At 65.2% G+C, this 16,751-nt stretch overlaps 1 protein-coding gene across 15 annotated transcripts in view; it reads right to left on the bottom strand.

The window, feature by feature from the left end:
- The window catches only part of LOC311510676 (potassium channel subfamily T member 2-like), a 42,529-nt gene extending 28,792 nt beyond the window's left edge, over nucleotides 1-13,737 (bottom strand). For 10 of the 15 annotated variants that reach the window (XR_014709120.1, XM_084610531.1, XM_084610542.1 and 7 more), the window contains exons 1-9: nucleotides 13,305-13,737; nucleotides 4,461-4,540; nucleotides 3,776-3,878; nucleotides 3,308-3,361; nucleotides 3,176-3,224; nucleotides 2,074-2,133; nucleotides 1,049-1,123; nucleotides 525-608; nucleotides 68-165 (exon numbers count right to left, since the gene is read on the bottom strand). Coding sequence is in view for 14 of the 15 variants with exons in the window: in XM_084610531.1 (XP_084466657.1) it covers nucleotides 68-165; nucleotides 525-608; nucleotides 1,049-1,123; nucleotides 2,074-2,133; nucleotides 3,176-3,224; nucleotides 3,308-3,361; nucleotides 3,776-3,878; nucleotides 4,461-4,540; nucleotides 13,305-13,393 (692 nt within the window). In the remaining variant the exon portion in view is untranslated. The remainder of the gene's footprint in view (nucleotides 1-67; nucleotides 166-524; nucleotides 609-1,048; nucleotides 1,124-2,073; nucleotides 2,134-3,175; nucleotides 3,225-3,307; nucleotides 3,362-3,775; nucleotides 3,879-4,460; nucleotides 4,541-13,304) is intronic. The other 5 variants (XM_084610537.1, XM_084610544.1, XM_084610540.1 and 2 more) reach the window with 1 other exon arrangement.
- Nucleotides 13,738-16,751: the final 3,014 nt, after the last annotated feature.

The following is a 16,751-nucleotide window of genomic DNA, read 5'->3' as shown; positions in this document are numbered from 1 at the left end:
CCTCCACTCACCCCGGCCCCAGCTCCCCGGGACCCCTCCCAGCCCCCGCTGCCTGGGCCCCACTCACCAGGTGAACATCAGGCAGACCAGGGTGCAGACCAGAATCAGGACCTGGTTAAACATGGCAGAGTGCGTCCGCTGGATGGCGCGGTGGAGATCGTTCTGCTGGGACGAGAGGCGGGGGCTGGGGGGGCGCTGAGGGGCCAGGCGCTGCCGTCCCCTCCCAGCCCCGGCAGGCAACCCACGCACGCACACTGAGCCCGGCACACCTGGGACAGCAGCAGAAATCCCAGGCCCAGCGGGTACACTGGGTGCTGCTCATTGGCATGGAGTGTGCCCCGGGGGTGGGGGGGGGGCACAACTGTCCCCCAGGGGCCCTGCAGGACGGGGCCAGGGAGCCTTTTGCCACTCAGCTGGGATGGGTCTGTCTGAGAAGGGCCAGCACAGAGGCAAGGGGGGAGGGGGGCCAGAGCCGTGTCCCCCACCCCTGGGTGAGCCCCCCCTTCCCCAGCCTTGAGACTCACAATCATGTTCTCCAGGGCGTGCTTGGCCAGCCAGCAGTTCAGGAACACCGGGATGAAGAGATTGCGCAGCGGGGGCCAGAACACCTGAGCAGAGGAGGGGCCGGGGGGAGGTTAGCAGTGGGGGGGCAGAGCCCCCCCCCCAGCACAGGACAGACCCCTCCCAGCAGCAGGAATCTGCCCTGCCCTGTTATTTGCTGGATGTAGGAGGCTGAGGTCTGGTCAGGGCGGGGGAGGGGATGGTGTCTTGTAGGGATCCCACTTCTGCCACCATGGGCCCCTGTCCTAGGACAGCAACATGCCAAGGTGTGGGGGTGATGGAACGAGGGGGGTTTTGAGGGAAGCAGCGAGATAAGGGTTGGGCTGGGATGGGGTGGTTGGTGGGGAGAATGGGATGGAGAGGTTAGCGGGAGCGGTGGGATCTTTTGGGGCAGAGTCTGGGGGTGTAGTGGGGGAAGGGGGTTAGTGGGGCAGGGGATATAGTGGGGGAAGGGGGGATGGGGAGGGGGCCCCTGGCTCAGACTCACCGTGATGAGGAAAGGTGCCGTGTTCATCATCTCCAGCATGAAGGGAACCCGCAGAACCTGCTCCCACAAGTTCCCCTGGCGACGGGGGAGAGGAAATCAGAACCCAAGACCCTCCCAGCGGGAACAAACAGTAACTGATCCTCCTGCCCCTCATCCCCAGTTCACTCAGGATGGAGGGGCATCGGCTGCCCTGGGCTAGGCTAATGGGGGGCTGGGGGTCGGGATTCAGGGGACCAGCTGAGCTGGGGGGTGCAGGATGAGCAGTTTCCCGAGGTCCTCTCTACACGGCTCTATCAGTCTTTCACCAAATTACCAAAGTCTGTTGTAAAGCGGGGGGGAGTGGGGGGGCTCCACGGTGCTTGTCTCCCCCCTGGTCCCACAGCTTTCATGTTACTGCTCAAAGCGGGGAGGTCGTTAAAAGAAACGAAGGGGAAAGATCTGGGAACACCACCCCCCGAAGCCACCTGGGCGGAGAACTGGCCTTGTCAATAACAAGACTTGGGGGGGCATTAAATACATCTACCCTGCCCCCCCACCCCCGGCTTCAGCCTCTCCCCTCCAGTCTCAGCCCCACTCCCCCCATCACCAGGGAATGGTCCCTCCCTGCCCCCTCTCTGCCCATCCCCCCCGCCAAAGAGCTCATCACTCCAGGGGTGTCTGCCAGCTGCCCCGGGCTGGGGGCGAGTTCCCACGTATTGGGGGATTGGGGATGGGCTGGAACCCCGAGGGCCAGATCCTGAGCTGGGGTAAACCAGGGTGGGTCTATTGATTTACACCTGGGCAGAGTCTGCCCCCCCTGTCTTGTTCAGAGGGACCCCCCTGCTGTAGCAGGTGATAGCAGCAGAAAGGCAGAGATCCCGGGAGGGCGTCAGAGGGGAGGCAGCTGCGGTACCCGCCTCCCAAAGAGAGTCCAGTGCCAGGGATTCCTGCCCCCGGGGCCCACTGCGGGGCAGGGGAGTTGGTTCAGGCCAAGGCGATTTGCACGGAGAAGCCCCCCACCCCCTGCCCCTGCCCCCCGGTTATACCTTGTAGCCGAGATACACCAGCAGCATCGTCTCCAGGAAACTGATCAAAGCCACCAGCACCTGGGGGTGGGGGACACAGGGGGGGTCAGTAAGGGAATGACGCTGATAGCCCCACAGGGAGCCCAGATCTTTCCCCACCAGCGCAGGGCCTCGGGCCATCGCAAGGGACTGGGAGGGGACCCCAGCTCCTGCCAAGCAGCCGGCGGTCCAGCAGGCCCCAGGATTGAGGCTAAGATTGTGTCATGGGTATTCACGGCGCCCGTGACCCATCCCTGACTTTTACTAAAACTGCCTGTGATAAAATGGGCAGGAACTGGGCAGCCGCGGGGTGGCTGGGAGCTCCACCACCTGAGGGTCCCCCTGCCGCCCGTGGCGCTGGGGAGCTGCGGGGATCCCCCTGCTGCCCATGGCGGCAGGGAGTTTGGGGGCCTCGCTGCATCAGGCGGGACCCTGCAGCTCCCAGCCTCCGGTGCTGATCCACGGAGGTCTTTGGAAGTCACGGAGTCCATCCGTAGCCGTAATGATCCCCTGGGCCCTTGGCCAGAGGGCAGATATTTCACGTCAAGGCTGCCGCTGCTTTCTCCACCCCCACCCCCACCCCCAGGCCGGCTGGGGCTTCGGAGTCCTGGGCCTTCCTGGCTTCTGCTCTTCGGGTCAGATTGGTTCCCTTGCCCCTTGTATTGCCCTAAGCTGTTGGGCACCATCTGCCCAGTGGCTGTTAAACTTTGCCAGGTGACCATGCCCCACCCCAGAGGTGGCTGCATGTCTGTGCTGGGTGAGCGATCCCTGTGTGGCGCTGCTGCGTGGCTGTTATACAGCAGCTGCATCCCACCCCAGAGCCAGCTGCATTTCAGCGCCCAGAGAAGCAACCCCTGGGATCCTTTGGGAGGAAAGAGGCTGGTGAAATTGCAGACACGCCACCTCCCTTGATAACCCCTGTGACCAGCTCAGTACCCTCCCAGTGGCAGGGGTCCCTCCATGTGTCCATCACACCCCCAAGGCAACCCCCCCAATACTGGGACACAGACTCCTAGGCACCCACAAGTCACTAACCCCCATGCGCTCCAGCCTCCTGCTGCTCCCCCTGGACACCCCCACTCACCTGAAGCCCCCAGAGGGGCAGAGGCCTATTCACCCAGATAATCGGAGTCCTGGAAGAGAAAAGACACATTGAGGGCACGCTCCAGAGCTCCCCAGCCCTGGCCCAGCCAGCTCGGCGTCTCCGGACACTTACCAGTCAAATTTATGCAGGTGGTGAGCAGAGTGGTTTTGCCTGGGGCAGCCCCAGCTGGAAAAGCAGAAGGAGACAGACAGACAGACAGACTTCTGAGCCCCTGGCCATCTCTCCCCGGAGGCGGAGGCCAGTCACCGGGCCGGCCCTGGTTTCTGCCCCCCACCCCAGAGTGCCCGCTGTGATCTCCATGCCGAGGTTGCTCAGACAGCCTCTCCTGCCCTGCACGTGCAGGCGGCATGTTCCTGGCCGGGGGGAGTGACTGGCGCCCCGGGCCGAACCAGCAAACCAGGTGGTGCCCGTGGCAGAGAGCATTCTGGGTAACGAGGCATGTGGGGTCTGCCCATGGGGCGCCCGTGCCCACCCCACCCTTTCTGTGCGGTTCCCGGCATGGTGCTGCCTGTCTCTACTGGCTGCCCTCAGCTGGGGGGCTCTGAGCTAGTCACAGCCGGGACGGGGGGCCTCACTCACCAGCCCCCTCGGGCCTCCTGGGGGTCATCCAGCAGCACCCGGATGATGTACAGGAGGCAGCTGAGCAGCTTGAGAGAGAAGTTAAACAGACGCACCCGCAAACCTGAAACACACACGGGGGATGAGACTGGCAGTGCCCCACGGGCCACACTGGGGTCAGCACGGACTGCAAGGGCAGAGCCTCCACCCCACTCCCTACAAGGGAACCCAGGAGTCCTGACGCCCAGTCCTCCCTGCTCTGACCGCTAGACACCACACTCCTTCCCAGAGTTAGATAGAACCCAGGAGTCCCTGCCTCCCCTCTTCCCCCACTGCTCTAACCACTCCCAGAGTTGGGGATAAACCCAGGAGTCCTGGATCACACCCAGGGATCCCTGCCTCAAGCCCACATCTTATGGTGAAGCTAGAGCTAGCTGGGCACCAAGAAAGACAGAGTAACGCCCATGAGGCGAGGGAGTTGATGGGGCCAGAGGGGAGAAACAGGAGGTTCCCGGGGGCTCCGAGCTGTGTTTCAGTCCCATCCCCTGTGGCCCAGGCAGATCCTGTTTGGGGCCCCGGCAGCTGAAGACCCACAGAACCGTCCATCACCGCGGGCTGGCCACGCCCTGCCCTAGCCATCCCAGACTCTGCACCGGGCCGCCCCCCAAAACCCCTCCCAGGACTCAGGGCGGCCAGAGCGACTCACTGGAGCGCTGGTTCTTGATGAAGAAGAGTTTCAGCCGCTCCTTGAAGGTGTTTTCGTTGATGTAAAACGCCACCTGGACCCTGCGAGAGAGATGGGGGCACAGAGTCAGCGGGGGAAGAGCTGAGGCTGCGGGAACCTGCCTGCTTGGAACGGGGCTCCGAGCCCTGGTGATTCTGGGCAGATCCCAGCAGCCTCTGCTGGGCCTTAGTCAGCACCAGAGACAGCTCCCCAGGGTGCCACCTTCCCAGACACAGTCCAGGGGCTTTTATCCACACAGCACCGCCGGGAGGCAGGGCAGGATTAGTGACTCACCCACGGACACCCCAGGGAGTCGGTGGCAGAGATGGGTGGCCACCCCAGATCTCCGAGTCCCGGCCCAGGGCCTGCATCACACGCCTGGCCACTCCCCCTGGGGTCCTGTCGGATTGGGGTCCCCCTTTGCCTTGTGTCTTGGGCAGGCAGAGCCCGGCTGCTCCGGGCCCCCACCCCAGCGCATCACTTACTGCTGGGCGCTAATTGACTGGCAGGACCATAAGCTGGACTCGCTTCGTTTGGCCTCCACCGATTGGCATCTCGTTAGCTGTGATCACTGAGCCAGAGAGGGAGCCCAGGGTGGTACCAGGCCAGTGGATGCCAGGCTGGAGGGGTGGGGGGAGGGATGCTGACAGCAGCGATGTGCCAGGACACAGGGAGGAACCAGACATTTGGATTCCAAAGCCCCCTGCGCCGCTGTCTGCCCCCAGAAGAGCAGTGGAGATTGGTCCCTGCCCCTCGGCTCCGCTCCAGGCCCGTGGGCGGAAGTGCTGGCTCCGAGACCTGCGAGGCTCCATCAGATCAAGGGCTCAGGTTATGAGACCAGCCCACAGTCCCGGGCTCCCCCCAGCTCTGCTGGTGTCCCTCAATTCCAGCCCGCAGCCCCCGGCTGCCCCAGCCCGGGCTGCCCCCACACCTCGGTTCTGACCTGCAGCACCTTCCGAAGTAGCTCACTACGTTCAGAGACATCCCTCAGGCTGAGCCAGCTCTCCAGGCCGCCGGAGAAAGACCCCTCTGGCCTCCCCCTTGCTGGACAGGAGCTGATAGGCTGCCCCCCAACTGCTTGCAGGGAGACTCAGCCCAAACCCTCCTGCATCCCCACGGCGCAGCCCTGCTCCTAGAACCGGCCATCTCGCCGCAGGTGCCACATCCCACCCTGGCCCCGTGCCCAGCCACAGGCCTGGCCGAGCGGCTCCCAGCTCCCCACACTGGCACATTTGCACTCCCACTGGGCCACGAGGCACCAGCTCTGGCAACCTGTGTCCTCAGGGCAAGGACCGTCCCCCGTGCCAGAGCTGGGAAGAGAACCCAGGCGTCCTGCCCTGCCGCACTAGCCATGGCAGGCGGCCATCTCCCCACCGCCAGCGAGCGGCTCCCTGACGTCTGCTGCGGGGATGCTCAGCTGCTGGTCTCTTCCCATCCCTCCCCATAGCAGCTGCCCCCTTTGCATTGGTCAGGGACCCTGCATCAGTCACCCCCATCATAGGACAATGCGCCAGGAGGAGGGAGGCAGCACTGTAATTTCAGGCACTCCTGCTTGCTTGAAACCCAGGACTTGGCTTTTCCCTGGGAACCAGTGGGCATGGGGGGCAGGGCTGGGTTATAGCTCTGCACTGAAACCTGGGCCCAGCACCTGGCATCAGTGCGTGAGAGCAGCCTCGCGACATTCATCCACCAAACGTACAGAATTACGTTTCCAGCCCTCGTAGTTTGCAAAGGAAAACTTTAAAGAACATCAGAACAGCCATCCTGGGTCAGAGTAGGTCCCTCCAGCCCAGTGTCCTGTCTTCTGACAGTGGCCAGTGCCAGGTGCCCCAGAGGAAATGAACAGAACAGGGAATCGCCCAGTGATCCATCCCCTGTCACCCATTCCCAGCTTCTGGCAAACAGGGGCTAGGGAAACCATCCCTGCCCATCCTGGCTCACAGCCATTGATGGACCTGCCCTCTAGGAACTTATCTAGTTCTTTTTTGAACCCTGATATAGTCTTAGCCATCACAACATCCTCTGGCAAGGAGTTCCACAGGTTGACTGTGCGTTGTGTGAAGAAATACTTCCTTTTGTTTGTTTTAAAGCTGCTGCCTATTCATTTCATTGGGTGACCCCAGTGATTGCGTTATGAGGAGGAGTCAATAACACTTCCTTATTCACTGTCTCCACACCAGGCATGAATTTACAGACCTCTGTCATATTCCCCCTTAGTTGTCTCTTTTCCAAGCTGAAAATTCCCAGTCTTATTAACCTCTCCTCATACAGAAGCCGTTCCATCCCCCTGATCATTTCTGTTGATCTTTTCTGAACCTTTTCCAATTCCACTAGATCTCTTTTGCGATGGCGTGACCACGTCTGCACGCAGGATTCAAGGATGAATACTGGATTTGTACCATGGATTTCTATAGAGGCAATGTGACATTTTCTGTCTTATGATCTATCCCTGGCTTAATGATTCCCGACATTCTGTTCGCTTTTTTAACGGCCGCTGAACACTGAGCGGATGTTTTCAGAGAACTCTCCACAATGACGCCAAGATCTCCCTCTTGAGTGGTAACAGCTAATTCAGATCCCGTCATTCTATGTGTACAGTTGGGATGATGTTTCCCAACGTGCATCACTTTGCATTTATCAACATTGAACGTCACCTGCCATTTTGTTGCCCGGAGGATGGGAGGACATGTGAGGCCACAATGTCTGCCTGGGTCTGCAGAGAGCCTGAGCCCATTGCTGTGAGATGGGGAGCTGCCCTGAGTGTGACTCTCGCAGGGACACCGGGGCAGGGGCAGAAGGGACACGTCCCTGACTCCCCACACACACACCCACCTTTCAGGACTCACCTGGCAAGGAAGGTGCCGTGCCAGAGCCACAACCCTGTGGGATTTAACCCAGGGGCTGACTCTCCCCTGCCTCCCAGACAAGCCAGCTGGCCAGACAGAGCCTTGGCACTAGGCATTCAGAGTCAGGGCAGGACCAGACCAGAGTCAGGGTGGGGGCAGACCACCATTCTCACAGTAGCCATGGCTGGCGTCACCCACGCCAGGAGGACAGGTGGCCTCCGGGATGGAGGTAGAAACCTCTAAAGGCTGGGGTGCCAGGTCCCGGGGCCATCAGAGACCCTGGGGCACCGGTCCCCAGGGCTATTTCACCAAGAAGCCACTGAGCTGGTGGGAGTTGTCATCATCAAGCTGGTCTCCTCGCGGAGAGAGGCCCTGGTTTGTTATCGTTGGGGTGGCCAGAGCCGGGCGCCGGTTTGTTATCGTTGGGGTGGGCGGAGCTGGGCGCTGGCTTGTTATCCTAGGGTGCGCAGACCCCTATAGTGTTTCGTTAGCATAGGGTCAATCAGGAGCAGCTGCATTCACCCGTATGGTAATGGAGGGTCATGCAGAGGTCCGTGTGCTGGTTTGTTATTGTAGGGTCTCTAGGTGCTTTGGGGGCTGAGCCAACCAACCCTATTCCTCAAGTGCCGCCCTGCAACAACACCCCCCCTTAAACCTCCTCACCCGGGCGCCAGCCCCCGCAGCACGACTAAACCAATCGTCCCCCCCATCAACACAGGTAGCCTCAGAAACCCCAATCCTCATTACACCCGGCTGCCAGGACGCAGCCGTGAAGAACAGCCCCCAGGCTGATCGTCCCCACCACCTGCTCCCAGTTACGGCTCCCATGGCTGCTGGCAGGGGCGCTCCGAGCCGGGGCGCTCGCTGCAGCTCACACGCCAGACAGGCCCCATATTTCAGCACTCCCTGCCTGGCCCTGGGGCTCCCGGCTTCCCAGCCGCAGCGCAGCCTGGGGCGGGGCTGATCAAATCAACCTCAGCCACATGCCTCGGTAAACGTGTCCTGCCGGTAAAACCCACTCCAGTTGGACGCCTGGGCCCGGCGCTGGTGTCAGTCTGGATTCAATCAGGGCAGTTAGGGCCTGATCTCGAGTGTTCCCCGCTTTCCGAGGGGGGCTGGGGGAAGGCTTGGGGGGTGTCTGCAGGTGGGGTTCATGGACCCAATGCAGGGGAAGGGTGGGTGAGTCAGGAGGGGTAGAGCTCGGAAGGGCCTTGGCAAGCAGCGAGTGGTGGGCAGGGGGTGGGGAACCAGCTGGTGCAGACGTGGGGGATAGGAGGGGGGACGTGGCCCCTGCCTGGCCCAGCTGAACACACAGTGCTGGGGGCAGCATGGGCAGCTCCCATAGGCCCCTGGGGCGACTGAGATCAGAAACCAGCCCCCATCCCCCCCACTTCAGGCCAGGAAGTCACACCAGACCTGCCTGCCCCAGGTCTGCTGATGCTTCCAGGACTTTATCCAATTGGTTCTGCTCCATCTGCGTCTGCCCCCGGGGCCCAGCTGTGGGGGACGTGGGTCACCTCTCCAGCTCACCCTCCCTGGGCCGGCGGGGGCAGGGGCACCAACATATCAGGATCCAGGGGGGCAAGGGGCCAGCTCAGCCCCTCCGGGGGTGCCCTGTATCCATTGCAGGAGATACAGGCGGAACAAAGCTGTTCATTCCCGCTGTCAGCTGCTCTCAGCGTTCCACTTGGCACAGCCCGCGCGCCCAGAGCCAGCCTTTGCCCCACCCGGCCCCGGGGCACTCAGCCGCCAGCAGATCCCTGCCCCCCATGCACCCCAGAAAGGCCCCAGGGCTGCTGCCAGAGCAAGGCCTCCTGCCCGGCAGGGCTCCGCCAGGTGCAAAATGTTGAACCGGCTGAGACACACGCCAGCCCGGGAGCAGATGACCAGAAGGGACCGTTGTGATCAGCTGCTCTGACCTGCTGCATGCCCCCCTCCCCCAGATCATTCCTAGCGCAGACCCTAGATAAATGCTCCCACCACCACATCACAGCTAACTGGCCAAGAGTGCCCCCTGTGACGAAGCGGGACTGTTCTTAATGTTTCCTCTGAATAGTGTGGGGGTGCCTCAGTTTCCCCTATGCATTTCTTAAGTATCTAGGTGGTGGGATAAGGTTGTATGATCATTGCAGAGCCCTAGAGGGCAGGTGTGTGCAGGGGTCTGGACACAGGGAATGGCCGACACCCTGTTTCCTGGCAACTGATGGCCTGGGCCCTTCCCCCCTGCAAGGTGAGAGCTAAAGGGCTGGAGAACAAAGGAATCAGGTGCCCTCCTGGCCCAGGAAAGGGACAAAGCCCGGGGGGTTGGGGAGGCTGTTTCAGTTTGGTGCTGGCTGGAGACATGGAGTGAAGGGCAGACGTGGTTGTCTGGCTCACTGCCCCCCCCAAAATGGACCCAGCTGAGGGGTCCCGTTCTCTGCACCTACAAGCTCTGTGTCAGACCATGTTCCTGTCGTCTAATAAACCTTCTGTTTTACTGGCTGGCTGAGAGTCCCGTCTGACTGTGGAGTTGGGGGGCAGGACCCTCTGGCTTCCCCAGGACCCCGCCTGGGCGGACTCACTGGGGAAAGTGCACGGAGGGGCAGAGGATGTTGAAGGTGGAAGCCGGGTGAGCTGTGTGTCCTGCAGACAGGCTGCTCCCAGAGAGACTTCCCCGGAGTCCTGCCTGGCTTCATGGGGAGCAGTTCCAGAGCTTCGCCTGGGGATGCCGTGACACCTTTGTCTGTGTTGGCCCTCAGTCCTCCCTTTGTAAGAGGGTGGGAATGATCCTTGGTGAGCTCTCTGGGGGAGGGACGGTCGCTGGGGACCCCTGGAGCTGGGTTGTGGTCTGTGCGCACCACAGCCGGATACACCTGATTAACCACAACAGATCTTCTCCAGCTATAATTTCCACACAGCCTCTGCCTGCTGGGCCAGATCCAGGCTGGCACGTAAAGCCCTGGAAGGTTCCCCTAGCTGGCACCAGCCGGCAGCCCCGGGTACCTGCTCAGGCTGCAGGGATCTGGCTCCAGGCGGCCTCTGCCCAAGGGGAAGGAGCAGGGGCGACGGGGGGACAATGAGTTGAGGTTGAAGAGGATATCTCCCCCACTCCTTCCTGTCCACACCCCCCCCCCCCGCATCTCCCTGCAACAGCCCGGGGTGCAGCTAAGCTACCCCCGTATCCCTCGCTCCAATGATCAGGCGCTGGAGTCAGGCAGCAGCTGGTGACTGTCGCTGGAAGCAGGCTAGGAGGAGGAGGAGGAGGGGTGTGGGTGGATTGGGGGATGGGGGTGGGAAATGGGCTTCAGGGAAGCTCTGAAAACACCCCCCACCCCCACCCCCAGTCTGGGCTCGCAGCTTCGTTAACCCCTTAGGAGCTGCTAGATCCCAACAGCCCCAGGCCACCGAGACTCGGGTCACTGGAAGCACAGACCCAGACCAGCCTCACGCTGGGCTTCCCCCTGCCCCCAAGCTCTGCCGCTGCCCCTCACTCCTGACCTGCAGCGCCCCGCCGCTAACCCAGCCCCAGGCTCCTCCCACCCCCCAGCTTCGCGGGTGCCCCTCAAGCCCGACATGGAGCCCCCCTCTGTCCCAGCCCTGGGCTCCCCCAGCCAGCTATGCTGGTGCCCCTCACCATCCAGGCCCAGAGCAGCAGGGACTGGCTGGCCCAGGGGGGTGGGGAATGGGACACGAGGCCTTTCCCCTCAAGGGGACAGCGGCTCCAATCTGACCCCAGGGGCAAGGTCTCCAGGGGGACTGGCTGGCTCAGCCGAGAGGCTGGGGACTGCATGAGCCATGGAGCGTCCCCCGGGGGATCCCTCAGAGCAGGGCTGGGGGTGGGGGTGGGGCACCCAGCCGCTGCCTGGAGTCCTTGCCCCCACATGGTGCAGCAGGGGGGCTCTCACTAGGGCAGCCTGTGCCCACACTGGAAGTGCCCCATGGACACGCGACACTGTGGGGAAAGCCCCCAGTGCCTGCAGCGGCCCGGGGGGACACTGCTGCACCATCCCATGCCCCATGCATGCCAGTCAGAGCCAGGGAGACCCCCGGGGACACCAGACAGAGCCCCACGCACTGCCCCAAACCCCCACCCCATCCCCTGCCCTGCCACAGGGAAAGCGCCCAGCTCCACACACCCTGCGGGACCTGCCCCCATGCTCAGCAGCTCCACACAGAGCCGCCGAGGCCCCTGCTGTGCCCAGGGGAAGCCAGGCAGCCCCCCGGGAGATCCCATGCAGCAGCCGCCAAGGACCCTGGGGCGCCAGGTGACACCTCAGGCGCTACGGAGAGCCACCGAAAGCCAGCCGGTGGCCCCTGCCGCTGCCCAGAACCACCCAACATGGGCTTCCCGGTGTCCCCAGGACCATGCCATCCGTTCTGATCCGGAGCTTACACCTTCCCCAAGAGCTGGGGGGAGAACCCAGGAGTCCTGGCTCCCAGTGCCTCCTGCTCTAACCACTAGACCCCACTCCCCTCCCAGAGCTGGGAACAGAACCCAGGAGTCCTGGTACCCCACCCCCCAGATCACCAGACCACGCTGCCGCTCCCTTCCGCCCCGAGGCAACACCTCCCCATTTGTCCCCATCCCTCTGGCTAAGGGCCCAGAAGCGGCAGGCGACACTGGCATCAGCAGGGGCAGGGAGCATGGGGGAGGCTCTCGGGGTGGTGGCACCAATCGGGGGAGGGAGATTGAGCCCCCCTACCCTGTCCTCAGAGAGGGAATGGGGGGCAGGGGAAGACGAGGGGCCACCCAGCGGAAATCACGCACCCAGCTCCCAGGGCAAAGTGTTTCGGGCAGGCGGGCAGCAGACTCAGAGCCCAGGCCGAGAGCCCGGGGAGGCTGCGGCGGGCAACACAGGAACCAGGGCATGGGGGCCCCGCCCCAGAGAGCCCGACGCCCCCAGGACTGCCTGGGCACAGCTCGCACCAGAGGTGGGCTGGCAAAGCTGGAGCAGGGACCAGCCTCTCTGGGGCCCCCCATCCAGCCTGCCCCGCGCGCCCCTCGCCCAGCCCCCCCACCCTGCCAGCGCCCCGTCCAGCCCGTCCAGCCCGCCCCTCGCCCAGCCCCCCCACCCTGCCAGCGCCCCGTCCAGCCCGCCCCTCGGCCAGCCCCCCCACCCTGCCAGCGCCCCGTCCAGCCCGCCCCTCGCCCAGCCCCCCCACCCTGCCAGCGCCCCGTCCAGCCCGCCCCTCGCCCAGCCCCCCCACCCTGCCAGCGCCCCGTCCAGCCCGCCCAGCCCCCCCACCCTGCCAGCGCCCCGTCCAGCCCGCCCCTCGCCCAGCCCCCCCACCCTGCCAGCGCCCCGTCCAGCCCGCCCCTCGCCCAGCCCCCCCCCGCCAGCGCCCCGTCCAGCCCGTCCAGCCCGCCCCTCGCCCAGCCCCCCCACCCTGCCAGCGCCCCATCCAGCCCGCCCAGCCCGCCCCCCCGCCAGCGCCCCATCCAGCCCGCCCCTCGCCCAGCCCCCCCACCCTGCCAGCGGCCCGTCCAGCCCGCCCCTCGCCCAGCCCCCCCACCCTGCCAGCGCCCCGTCCAGCCCGCCCCTCGCCCAGCCCCCCCACCCTGCCAGCGCCCCGTCCAGCCCGTCCAGCCCCCTCACCCTGCCAGCGCCCCGTCCAGCCCGCCCAGCCCCCCCACCCTGCCAGCGCCCCATCCAGCCCGTCCAGCCCGCCCCTCGCCCAGCCCCCCCACCCTGCCAGCGCCCCATCCAGCCCGCCCAGCCCCCCCACCCTGCCAGCGCCCCGTCCAGCCCGTCCAGCCCCCTCACCCTGCCAGCGCCCCGTCCAGCCCGCCCAGCCCCCCCACCCTGCCAGCGCCCCATCCAGCCCGTCCAGCCCGCCCCTCGCCCAGCCCCCCCACCCTGCCAGCGCCCCATCCAGCCCGCCCCTCGCCCAGCCCCCTCACCCTGCCAGCGCCCCGTCCAGCCCCCCCCCCGCCAGCGCCCCGTCCAGCCCGCCCCTCGCCCAGCCCCCCCCGCCAGCGCCAGGGTGGGGCCCCCCGCACCTCTCGTCGGCCTGCCAGTCCCCCAGCAGCAGGTCGCGGAAGCGGTAGCGCGGGGGCAGGGGCAGAACCTCCTTCTCCAGCTCCGCCATGCCGGCTCCCGACGCCGCCGTCCCGCCGGCGCTCGCCTGCGCCCCGGCGGCTGCCGGGCACCGGGCGCCGCTAGCCAGGGCGGCCGGCTACGCCCGGGGCCCAGGGGCACGGCGGGGCGGCGCGGGCGCCCCGGAGCCGCTCGCCGCCCGCCGCCCGGGCTGGGGAGGGAGGCCGGCAGCCGGCGCCATCGGCCTCGGCTCGCCGGCCGGGGGGCGGCAGGTGCCCGGCTCCTGCAGCAGCCTGGGAGCTGCCCCCGCCCTGGCTGCCCCCCGGGGCGCTGCCGCTCGCCCACGGCCCGGCCCCCGGCGCTGAGCGCGGCTCGGTCTCCGGCAGGGACGGCGGGGGGGCGTTTCCAGCAGGAGGGGCCGCGCCGACCCGCCCCTCGCCGGGGGGCCGCTGCCCGGGCTCCCTCCCTCTTAACCCCTCGGGCTCCGGGGGACAAGATGCTCCTCCCTGCCCCGCTTCTAACCGCCAGCCCCCACGCCCCTCCCCGAGCCGGCATAGAACCCGCCCCCCTCTCCCAAACCACCAGACACCACTCCCCCCCCCACGCTGGGGAGAGAACCCAGGAGTCCTGGCTCCCAGGACCCTTCTTCTAACCGCTAGCCCCCACGCCCCTCCCCTCCCCTCCCCGAGCCGGCATAGAACCCGCCCCCCTCTCCCAAACCACCAGACACCACTCCCCCCCACCCATGCTGGGGAGAGAACCCAGGAGTCCTGGCTCCCAGGACCCTTCTTCTAACCGCTAGCCCCCGCTCCCCTCCCCGAGCCGGCATAGAACCCGCCCCCCTCTCCCAAACCACCAGACACCACTCCCCCCCCCCCACGCTGGGGAGAGAACCCAGGAGTCCTGGCTCCCAGGACCCTTCTTCTAACCGCCAGCCCCCACGCCCCTCCCCGAGCCGGCATAGAACCCGCCCCCCTCTCCCAAACCACCAGACACCACTCCCCCCCACCCACGCTGGGGAGAGAACCCAGGAGTCCTGGCTCCCAGGACCCTTCTTCTAACCGCCAGCCCCCACTCCCCTCCCAGAGCCAGGATAAAACCCGTCCCCTCCAAAACCACTAGCCCCCACTCCCCTCCCTGAGCTGGGGAGAGAACCCAGGAGTCCTGGCTCCCAGGACCCCTCTTCTAACCGCTAGCTCCCCCTCCCCTCCCCTCCCCGAGCCGGCATAGAACCCGCCCCCCTCTCCCAAACCACCAGACACCACTCCCCCCCACCCACGCTGGGGAGAGAACCCAGGAGTCCTGGCTCCCAGGACCCCTCTTCTAACCGCCAGCCCCCACTCCCCTCCCAGAGCCAGGATAGAACCCGTCCCCTCCAAAACCACTAGCCCCCACTCCCCCCCTCGCGCTGGGGAGAGAACCCAGGAGTCCTGGCTCCCAGGACCCCTCTTCTAACCGCTAGCCCCCACTCCCCTCCCAGAGCCAGGATAAAACCCGTCCCCTCCAAAACCACTAGCCCCCACTCCCCTCCCTGAGCTGGGGAGAGAACCCAGGAGTCCTGGCTCCCACCTGCCCTGCTCTAACCACTAGACCCCACTCCCCTCCCGGTGGTGGCCGTGAACCCCTGGCGGCTGCATTCACGGACAGCCTATCATGCACACCCAGGAAGAGACTCCAGCTCCTGGACCTCTCTGTGTGCGCCCCTGCACTAGCGTGTGTCTCTCCCCCAGCACCATGGCGCCCTTCCTCTCCCCTATCGCACCCAGCTCCCCCCCCATCCCCAGGCCCTGTTCTCTGCCGCTTCTCCTAGGCCAGGGCACCTCACCCCCACCCTGCCCTCCACAGCGAGCTGCTTACACTGTGTCCGTGCATCACGCCAGGTGCGGCCTGGCATAGGAGACACCTTGCAGGTGGGCCCAACCCATGTATGGCTTAACCCCTGGGTTGCCAACGGCTCTACATACCTGGGTCCACCACAGCTGGAAGCATTGCCCCGGGCCGGGGATATGTGCCAGGGGAGCGCCCGCCCTGTGATTTTGATGGCCCAGGCAGGGGGACCCCGGCAAGGCCGGTCTCTTTCCCTGGAGGGTTTGCAAAGCTGAATGTGCCCAGAACTGAGGAGCCGCAGCACCACCCTCTCCTACCTGCAGCTCACCAGGAGCCCGGGCAGTGCTACCCCTTCCCTGCACCCTCACCCCTGGGCTCCTTCCCGGGCTGGCAGGGACAAGAGGAACCCGGGTCAAAAGCAGGATGGATGGAGCAGGCAGGGCTAACAAATGCACCGGATCTTCCCAGCCTGCTGCTTTACTGGGCACAAGCCAGGGGGGTGGGAACAGGAACCCACTGGGGGGGGGGGGGGAGTTGCGTTGGGTGGCTTAGAGAAAGGGGGCCTCGGAGCCAGGACTCCTGGGTTCTTCTGGTACCCGATCACCCCTCCCTGCAGCAGTCCCTGCTCCAGGACAGCAGAAGCCAGTGCAGGGTCCCCATCAGGATGCCAAGAGCACTGACCGTACAGCCCCCTGCACACACGCAGCAGAAGCTCCCGAGCTCGCTGCAGCGCCACCAGGGCCCCGCTTTCGCCAGGCACCTGCTGCCCCCTACTGGCCGACAGGGGAACCTCCCATTCCCAGCGGCTGGCCCCCCGGGGATGCTTTCCCCATGGAACAGATCACAACCTGCTGGGGGGACCCCCCTGGGGCTGGGCTTGGGGAGCGGGAGAGGCAGGAGTCGGGGCTTGGAAGGGGATGGGAAACGCACAGCGCCACGGGCTGCAGCCGCTCCTGTTCTAGGCACCTCGGGCGCTGCCCCATTTGCCCTCCCAGCCTGCTGGGGAGGCAGGGCTATTAGTGCCACTGGACACATGGGGAAACCGAGGCACGGAGACACTACACCACTGGCACGAGATCACACGGAGAGGCTGCATTACAGCAGGGACTTGAAGCCAGGTCCATGAGGCCCCAGCTGGTATCCTGGGCCCTGCTTCCCCACCCCCGCCCCCAGCCCAGTGCATAGGGACTGGGGCACCCCGTAGGGTCTGTGACAGGCTGCTGCTGGAGAGTGGCTAGATCTTCCCTGAGCTAGATAGTGGGGGGGGGGGCCCACCCACAAGCCCAGCTCAGCTCCAGGCCTCGGCCACGTCAGCAGCCCTCAGGCACCAAACAGGTCGGAGGCGAGCACCAAAGCTTTCCCCAGACAGCACAGGCCCAGCCCTGCCTCCCAGCGCTCCTGTTCGCTCCATGCACCAAGCACTGGTGCTGTACCGCTGTTGAACAGCTGCCATGTCCCACCCCAGAAGTGGCTGCATCTGAGCGCAGGGGCAAAGGACCCCTGTAGAGACCACCCCTGCACCACAGCCTAGAGGCGGATGCTCTTGAGCAGGTTCAGACCCAGCACAAGGGATGCAGAACAGC

Source organism: Lepidochelys olivacea (assembly GCF_965140295.1).
Source record: "Lepidochelys olivacea isolate rLepOli2 genome assembly, chromosome: 20".
NCBI classification, from domain to species: Eukaryota; Metazoa; Chordata; order Testudines; family Cheloniidae; genus Lepidochelys; species Lepidochelys olivacea.
This window is presented reverse-complemented; position numbering and strand designations above follow the sequence as displayed.